Below are 8,993 nucleotides of genomic sequence, written 5' to 3'. Positions count from 1 at the left end.
TTTACATTTTTGGTTGGTGGTGTGCCTCGTGATTTTTTCAATTAAAAAAGTGTACCTTGGCTCAAAAGAGGTTGAAAAACACTGTTCTACTGTACCAAAAATAGGCAGCTGGGAAACTGATACACTCTGTAGGAGTTTAACGCACAACTGCAAAGTGTTAAAATAATCAAACATGAGCTGAGCTTCTCGTCTAAATGTTCCCTCAGACATTTTTTCCTGAGATAATCCTGGTAGACAGATGTGCCTAGTTTCACGAAGTGCCTTCAGGAGCTTAAAATAAATTCATGTCTGACATTCAAGCATCACAATGTGCTTCTATGTGAAACCGTAAACCTTCTGTTCATCACCACCCAGCTGGAAAGACTCATCTTTTAAAACTTGACAAACTTCATCACTGCAGCAGGTAATTTATCCACCATGATTGTTTTGACGTGCTTAGGTTGCTCACGGTGAGTGAAGTGAAAATAAAACATTATTTTTGCTTTATAATAAACAATACTGGTGCTGACAAATGTGATATAAAGTGTTTTGTTACTATAACATAATGTCTCATCTCTCTTCTTCAGTTGCAGCATCTGATTCCTTAATTATATACATCAGCGTGGCCTGCTGGATCAGCGACATTCTGATTAAATATGGATTTCATTCAAATTAGCTGATTAACCGTCACTCACTGCAGCAACAGATGCTTGTGCTGTTACTGTAACAATGCAGAAGTTAGAGATGTGCAACAGTCTTGCCCTCAAGGTTAACACTGCAATTCATTTTGTTTAAGGAGTAGCTAAAATCGCTCCTTAAAGTTTTAAGGAGAGGTCAAAGTTCACTTGGGGGGTCAACTGCAGCTGCCCACTCCCCAAAACGACGGCCATTAATCCCATCAGAATGAGGAACGCAGAGTTCAAGCATCTAGGGTAGAAAAAAGAAAAAACAAACAACCAATTTCAGGTCAAAATTATCAGTCTATTTTAACACCAAACATTTTTATGTACAACACTGGGCAACATCTACGGCCAACAGCCTTGTTATTTTCTAACAGACCACTGATGCGCCGTCAGAAACAAAACACCCTGCTGCTGGACTGAAGCAGAAGCATATTGATGGAGCAGCTGCTGCGTATGACAACATGAACCAACACCAGAAACTAAAGCCATGACAGAATGGTTCGCTCCGTCTAACGTTTGAACTCATCAGTAAAATACAGTTTAAAGTTTATCGTACTATTATTATTAGAAGGTGTAAATGGAAGAAGCAAATCCCATCAAACACACTCAGGCTTGCCAACACACACCGAAACACCTCATCCTTTGTGCAGCCTTGAATATTTAGAAACGGATTACCTCTCCAGCGTGTGTGTAAATACCTAATCACAATACCTCCGCCCAGTTCTGGACCACGAATAATTCATGAGCGCACGGAGGATGTTCAACGCATCTATTCTCTAATGTATGAAGAACAGTATGTATGAAGCACCTTTCACCTCTTCCAATCACCACATAACTTATAAGAAATGACTCCACTGTATTGACAAAGCAAAGACGGCAGAACGTTTGTGAACGAATCCCTGATGAGGCTATTATAGATGCTATAAACCTCCTAAATGATGCCATGCTTCACGTTCTGCTGGTTAATGAACACATGTGAGGCTGTAATGAAACCTGCACAGCCTTAACTGCATCTCTTATAGGAGTATAAAAAAGAGAGATTATTTCCACTTCTCTCTGGTATTGATTTCGTCATGACAGAGAAAGGACATAGGCAAGGACACCAACCTAACACTTTAAGACATTGCAGGCAATTTTGTGTTTCCAACGCCCCCTGAAGGTGTGAACGTCATGAACAGGAAAGCAGGACCTGAGACACAGCAGGCTGCTGCCTAATACTCGATTACTGGACTGGAAATCCAGCAGAACAGTTCTCTGCTGGACAACTGCAGTGCCACTGCACTTACACTGTTGCTTTAATGCAGCGCCATCTTGTGGTTTAACCTCAAGCAGCCAGTGGGTGGGAGAAAAAGCTCAACAGCGCACTCTAGTGGACTACTCTGAAAAAGAATGAATGTTCATAAAGCAAAAAACGGCAGACCTGAGTGCTGATTTGGTTTACAGAGTAAAGCACTTTCTGATCGAGGAAGAGAGAAATGACAGCGACCGAGTGTTTCGCTCTTGCTGAGGGTGAGTCACTTGTTTCCAGCGATGCGCGGTGTTTGCTGGCCGAGAAATCTCAAAGCTGTGGTGGGCGGCTGGATGGTTCCCATGCACAGTCAGGGAGCGCGTCTGGTCTGCTGAGCTGTGCACTCTTTGAGAATGAGGTGTGTGGAGGGATTTTCCCTTGTTTTCAGATTAACCAGAGCAGCAGCTCTGCAGCATGTCAGAGCGGCAATGTTGGGATTACACCGCAGAGGGGGGAACAAAATCCCAAAACATAAACACTTAAAAAGAAAAAACATCCGGACACAATTATTATTGACTTTATGAAGTGTGTGTGTTCCAGCCTTACCCTGGTCTATATTGTGCTGTGGTAGCTGGCTCATCTGACTGTGGACCACACCTGCGTAACTCCGGAGAAAGGCTTCTTCGCTCTGTGTAAGCTGAGAAAGAGTAAACAGAGCTGCTTTATGAAGCCTAAAACAAGAACAAACAGGCAGAAACTCTGATCCCACTGACCTGCATCCTGCTGCTTTGCTCAATAATAATAATAATTCTATAACAACTCTGAAAATCAATTTTCTCAAGGAAATTATTTTTGCTCTGCCTCTTTCTTTTCTTCAGACATTTCATAGTCAGAAACATTTGCATGTATTTTCACTCTGCAGTCATGTTTCTTTGTGTCACTGAGTTAAAGAGGTTTCTGTTGGTGTATGCCATGCAGAGCTGGAAATACAGCATCCTTAAGTATTCAAACCTCTTTTCACGTTTTGTCACATTACAATCACACATTTCAGTGCATTTCGGTGACATTTACTGTGTTGACCAACTACAAAATGCTACAATTACGATCACAACCAGTCAAATCTTTTGCCACTTCCAATTGGTCATTTTTCAACATTTTTCAGTATTTAGCTTCATCCATCTTTCCTTTAACTCTAACCAGCTTCCACAGCATATCCAAATATCATGATGCTGCCACCATCGTGTCCCATCATGGGATAATATTAGGGCGGAGTGCCAGTTGTAGTTCTCATCAAAGTGTTTTGCTTTAGGAGACGAGACGCATCTTCCATGCGTTTACCATGTTGCTTTCTTTCAACAGTGATTTTCTTGCTGCTCTTCTGCCATAATGACCAGATTTATGGCATGTATAATTTATATTTCTAATTTCCACAGACTTTCCCACCTGAACTGTAGGTTTCTGCAGCTCCTCTAGAGTTGACATCAAACGTTTTAGCTGCATTTCTGAATAATGCTACCCTTACCTGGCCATGTCTTTGTAGGGTTTTTCACTATCCTCTTTGATTTCATACGACGTACAGATGGCTTGAACAGGGCTCTATGACAGACTCTTAACTTGGCAAACGGTTTTATAACCCAACAGCTTTAAACTTCTCTACATTTTTCTCTCCGTCTGCCGTGTTCATTGGTCTTCATGATGCTTCTTGTTCTCTAGGAAAGATCTGAAGCCTTCACAGAACATCTGGATTTATGCTGAGATTAAATTAGATGTAGCTAGACCTTTAGGTGACTTCTCCAAATGCACATCACGCTTTTTAGATTTTTACTGGTAAATAATTTTGAAAATGATTTATCATTTTCCTTCCACACTAGTTTTTGTTTGATAGACGTAAAATCCCCCCAAGTTTGTGAATATAATGTGACAAAAGTTTAAAAACATGCTATGAATATTTAATGAGATACTATATGCCAGTATATGGCAGAGGAATAGGAGCCCATTTGTCCTTATCCTGCACCTAAAATGTGAAAACCAGCCTGCTGGTCCGGTCACCATACTCACATTTGAACCCATTTTCTTGAGCATGAGCAGGACCCGCACTTTATGCTGGATGTACATGTCTTCAGGAGACTTCGCCGGCGCCTCCTCGCGGTTCATCCCCTCTGCTCCTGTGGCTCTGGTGACACAAAAACCAGCAGCGTTACACAAATTCTGAAACACATCTAATGTACATTAACGGTGCGAGTTAAAAATATTAAATTGTGTGTGTGTGTGTGGGGGGGGGGAGTTTCAGCCACAAAGTCAGGCTACATGAGATCACAACTTTCGGCTACTGTTCCTTTGCTGTAGATAATATTTTACGTCTGGTGGTTCTAGTTCACCTTTCTCTCTCTTTTTTTTTTTTTTTAAACACGTTCTGCTTTAAATTCTGATTTACAGGGGCTGGACAAAAAATTATTTAAAAAATAGCCAAAGTACACACACGTGTATGCATAAACCGGAGTGTGACCACATGAAAGCCTCTGCATATATCCCGTCTGACCTCTTTGGACGGACTCTTATCTTTCACTACGGTCACAGTGCAGCGCAGGTTTGGAGCCTCACTACTTCATTAATATTGCGAGGTAGTTTTCGCACAGATCTCACTTCTGCCTCTGACCTATTTTCAGAGCCAGTCTGCAGAGATGCAGAATATAGGGAAAAGGGAGTGGAGAGGAAAAAAGAAAAAAAACAGACGGAGGAGGTGAAAGCAGGCGATAAAAAGAAGCTGCCAAATCTAAAGTGGGTGATAAAAAAGGGAGAAGTTACGCTGTGATCGCTGTACGCATCAAGGTCGGTTGCTGTCGCATTAAATCTCACAATGCACCAACAATGAGCGCTGCTGGATATCCAGCTTAAGTCTGCTAATTGAAAAACCGAAACACGCAAATAAACCCGTTAAATACAAAAACTGATGTAGAAAGAGAGCACATCACTATGCATGTCAGGATTTTCTCTCCCCAAAGAATATCTCGTATAAAAAGCCTGAGCAAACCACAGAAAATGATGATAGTTCTGGCAATTTATTTTGGCCTCTTATCTGAACAAAGGGCCGCTAACGCATGCTGACAGGTCGTTTGATGTTGGGTTATATTTAATTGAGGAGCCGGCTGATCAGCCCTCTTTTCCAGAACTCACCAGAGAGAGGAAGAGTGGGGGTCCGGCTGGCCACTTAGTTGTCAAAGTGAGGCAGTGAAATCAACCAGATCAGAGCAGCTGGAGCTCATACAACTAGCTACAACGTCTATAACCGGAGCAACCTTCGGTAGACTTTTGTCGCGTACGACACAGTGAACTAACAAGCGACCAACAGAGTCGCTTATTCGCCTCAACCTTGAGGCTGATCACGCTTTTTTATTTGGAGAGCTGCTGAAGACTCAAAGACAGACAGACATAAAAAGATGGAGAGCTCTCTGGCGTCAGTTTAGCTGCTCAGGAAACCTTCAGGGGATTGGTGGTGGTGGGTGAACGAGTTTGGGTGGGGGTAGAGATGATGGGAGGATGCTGGCGCATCGTGTAGGGAGGGGGGTGCTGGTGGCGGCAGCGTCTTTAGATCAGCCTCCGTGACGCTTTTGATCATGTCTCTGAGCCTCAGAGAAATTGAAGAGCTCGCATGCCGAGCAAAGAGATGTGCGTCGTGGAGACGGAGTGAAACTCAGGAGCATCAATACGTCTTCCTCAGAGGTGTGAATCAGACGGTCACTCCAAATAACGGGACAAAAGATGAGCGGAGACTGTGGTTACTCAGCTAAAGGAGCCGTCTTGAGATAAGATCTTTAGAGAGGTGATTCTACAGCACTTACTTATTGACTTCTTCTAAAAACTCTTAAATCATATTTAGATTTCATTGTAGTGATATTATACCACAATGCAAAAATTAGGAAAGTACAACTTGGAATTTGAATACATTTATTCAATGGGATAAAAATAAAAAATCTGCAGTAGGAAATAATAGTTTTTTTAAAAAATGAGTTGTGTTACTATTCCTGTGAACCTTATGAAAAACAATTACATTTTACCCCAGAATCTGGTTTTGAGTGCTCCCCGTCTGAAACATCCACCTAAAATGTTGACGACAGCACACTTTTCATGTGTTGTGCAACATTTCAAATGATTATGGTACAAATCGGCCCCTTTTTGATAAAAACTAACTGATAATGTTTTGCAAAACACAAAAACTGAGATTGTTACTGTAGATGTTTGAACAGGTTTTTTTTACAGTTCAAGCTATGGTTACATGTATCTATGAGGTGGTTCAGCAGTAAAGTTTACAACAATTCAACTCCTGTGATGAAGGAGAAGTTTAACTTTTACAGCAATGTTGGTTTTTGGTGACAGACTGATGAATGTTAAATACTTTTTACTGTCACAACAGTTTGAGGCCATTTTGTCAATCTTGTGAAATGTTGCAGGTGCAAACAAAGTGCTGTCTAGTTGACAAAAGCAGTTTGTACAAAGTGTTTTAGTCTGATTTAATAAAAATAAGTAGATATTTCTCAACATGGATTTTTTTTTCTTATTGAATGTAAAGGCTTAAATTAAAGTCTGGATTTTAATTGTTTGTTACACTGTGGTACTGCAGAATTAAGCTGAATTTAAGGCTTTTCACACATATTTACCTTGAGTACCAACAGATAAATATTTTCCTGTCTTGACAATGGTTTCTATGAGTTTGTTTGAACCTGGGAGCACTTCATTCCCAAAGCACTTGCAGTATAAATAAACATATTGCTTTTATGACAAGGCTTTACAAACCCAGAGAGGTTTGCTTTTGAAGCTTGAAAATCCATATTTAGCATCATATCCATGCAGGACTCTGCTTTGAGTGCTTCAGGTTTTATTTTTAGCCAACCCTAAAAGTGTCATCCTTTCACAGCAATACACAGACATGTGTGTATTGCTTGTAGCCTTGTAAATAAAACAAGGGCAACAAAAGCACAATATAAGAATGTTTGGTCAAAATTAGAAGTACTGCATGACTGTAGAGATGTGTCATCAGAAACGTGATGAGTACCGCAAACACAAAAAAGACAAAAAAGCTGCCTCTTCCTCTGATGTGACGGAGAATAAGCTCAGCTCCAATGTTTTTTTTTAATATACATTACATATTGTTCTGAGCTACTGATGCAAATGAGCAGAGGACATCTATTGAAGGAAGCACTGCCTTTAGAAAACGTTTCCTCCAAATACATAAGCTTGCTTTATTTTTACTTTAACCATTTCTTTCAATCTTGGACCAGACTGCCCCTAATTGAGGAGAAAGGTGGGTAACATTTTATTTAAGCCTGTTACAATAAGCAACTAATCAATCAGTTACATGACAAACTAAAATGAGCTTGATCATTTTCATTCTCATGATTAACATTATTTGAAGGGCAATTTTGCTTGCAGACACCTTATAATCTATTTTATTTATGATTCCAGTTGTAAGTGGTTTTTATCTACAGGTTTTGGTTGTTATGTTTTATGTTGTATATTTGAAGTATCTTCCAGTTAGATGTTAAATGTGCTACACAAAAGGTTTATTTAAGACAAATAAATAATTATCAATAATGATAAAATTATCATTCTTAATGTAATGATATTTAAAACGGTCTCAAAAACAACATTATTGGGATCATTTATCATCCAGCGAAATGTATTATCGTGACAGGCCTAGTCCAAACAGGTATTAATGATAAAACTTTAAAAAGTTATGTAGCTTTATGCGTTGCTATTGCATTGTCCTGTAATCTGTTGTTAGTTTTAACTTTGGCTGTCATGAGACCATAAGTAACACCCATCATGATGCATCTATGACAGATTATGATTTCTTGGTTAGCATCCAGTTGTCTTTACAAATAAATATTCGTCTTTGTTAATGCCAAGTTGTCAAAACATTTTAAATAATGTCAACTTTGCAGTAAGTGTGTTATTAGTTACTGACTTTAATTCTTAATATCAGTCATAAACATTTGTGAGGAGTCCATGATCATGACAAGTGTTAGGTCACGTTTATGGAAGAGCCATGTCAATATTATGCCCTTCAAATAAAGTTGATGTTATGACTGCAAAATAAGAAATTTCATTACAAAATTGACAAAGACTGTAATTATGATCCAAACAGTCTATAGTGAGTAATTATTTACATGCACATATAAAAATCCGGAAGATACAAACTGAGAAGTGTGCAAATTTAAAATAATTGCAGATCTACCATTTTAGTCAGACTAGATAAGCTACTTTGTACAAATTTAAGAGCAACATTTAGACCCAAACCACAGGGCCGTGTAGCCTTCCAGGAGCTTGGTGCTATATTTCACGTCTTCCAACCCTTCAAGTACCCCAATCAGGATCCTGTCAGATTCCTTTGTGTGTTCCCGAGGTTAGCATGTAGCGGTGGGCTGGCTCTGCATTAATCCCTCGAGGGACACTCAGCCTGCCTCGACTCAAACCGGGTAATATTCCAGACATAATCAAAGGCTTTCTTTAATGCTGATCCAGGTCTAATCCCCCTGAGACACACCCCTCCTTGCTTTCTCTGTACCAGCGCTGGGCTCTTGTAAAGAGTTGTGATGTTGGACAGAGAATTTATATCAATCAGTTAGGATATCAGGGGGCTGCTAAACCAGGCTAAGAATTGTAATAATACAATTCTTTTAATCTAATCTTCAGGGATGTAACAATTATGATTTCGTCCTAAAAAAAAAAAAAAAAGACACATTTTTAGCAATTTACTTCATATTATAAATGACAAACCTTTTTATTTTTCCCCCCCATCACTATAATGAATGTCAAAATTTGACGTTAAAAGCACAGATTTCTGGCTTTAAAGGAAAATGTCCTAATTCTACGGGTACGAGTTAGACTGTTAAAATGTTCATTTTGACGTAACAACACAGAGCAATGCATGTTAATGTCCCAAGAGTGGACCTCGCTAACTTTTAATTAAAGACCCTTATCCCACATGCTAAATATAGCCTACCTCGGCTCAAGGTTTTGCAACAGGCTGTAAGCTGTTTCTAAATCCATTACACTCTATGACAGACTGGATGAAAGAAGGCATGAGCAGTATTCACAATAGGCCA

At 39.7% G+C, this 8,993-nt stretch overlaps 1 protein-coding gene across 1 annotated transcript in view; it reads right to left on the bottom strand.

Moving 5' to 3' along the window:
* ctnnbip1 (catenin, beta interacting protein 1) overlaps positions 1 to 8,993 on the bottom strand; it is a 31,129-nt gene that overhangs the window by 15,715 nt on the left and 6,421 nt on the right. Inside the window, exons 2-3 of the mRNA XM_015035727.1 lie at positions 3,949 to 4,063; positions 2,497 to 2,587 (exon numbers count right to left, since the gene is read on the bottom strand). Coding sequence (XP_014891213.1) covers positions 2,497 to 2,587; positions 3,949 to 4,044 — 187 coding nt within the window. The 5' untranslated portion in view covers positions 4,045 to 4,063. The remainder of the gene's footprint in view (positions 1 to 2,496; positions 2,588 to 3,948; positions 4,064 to 8,993) is intronic.

Source organism: Poecilia latipinna, unplaced genomic scaffold (assembly GCF_001443285.1).
Source record: "Poecilia latipinna isolate Pla-1442-1.1 unplaced genomic scaffold, P_latipinna-1.0 Scaffold346, whole genome shotgun sequence".
Taxonomy (NCBI): Eukaryota; Metazoa; Chordata; class Actinopteri; order Cyprinodontiformes; family Poeciliidae; genus Poecilia; species Poecilia latipinna.
This window is presented reverse-complemented; position numbering and strand designations above follow the sequence as displayed.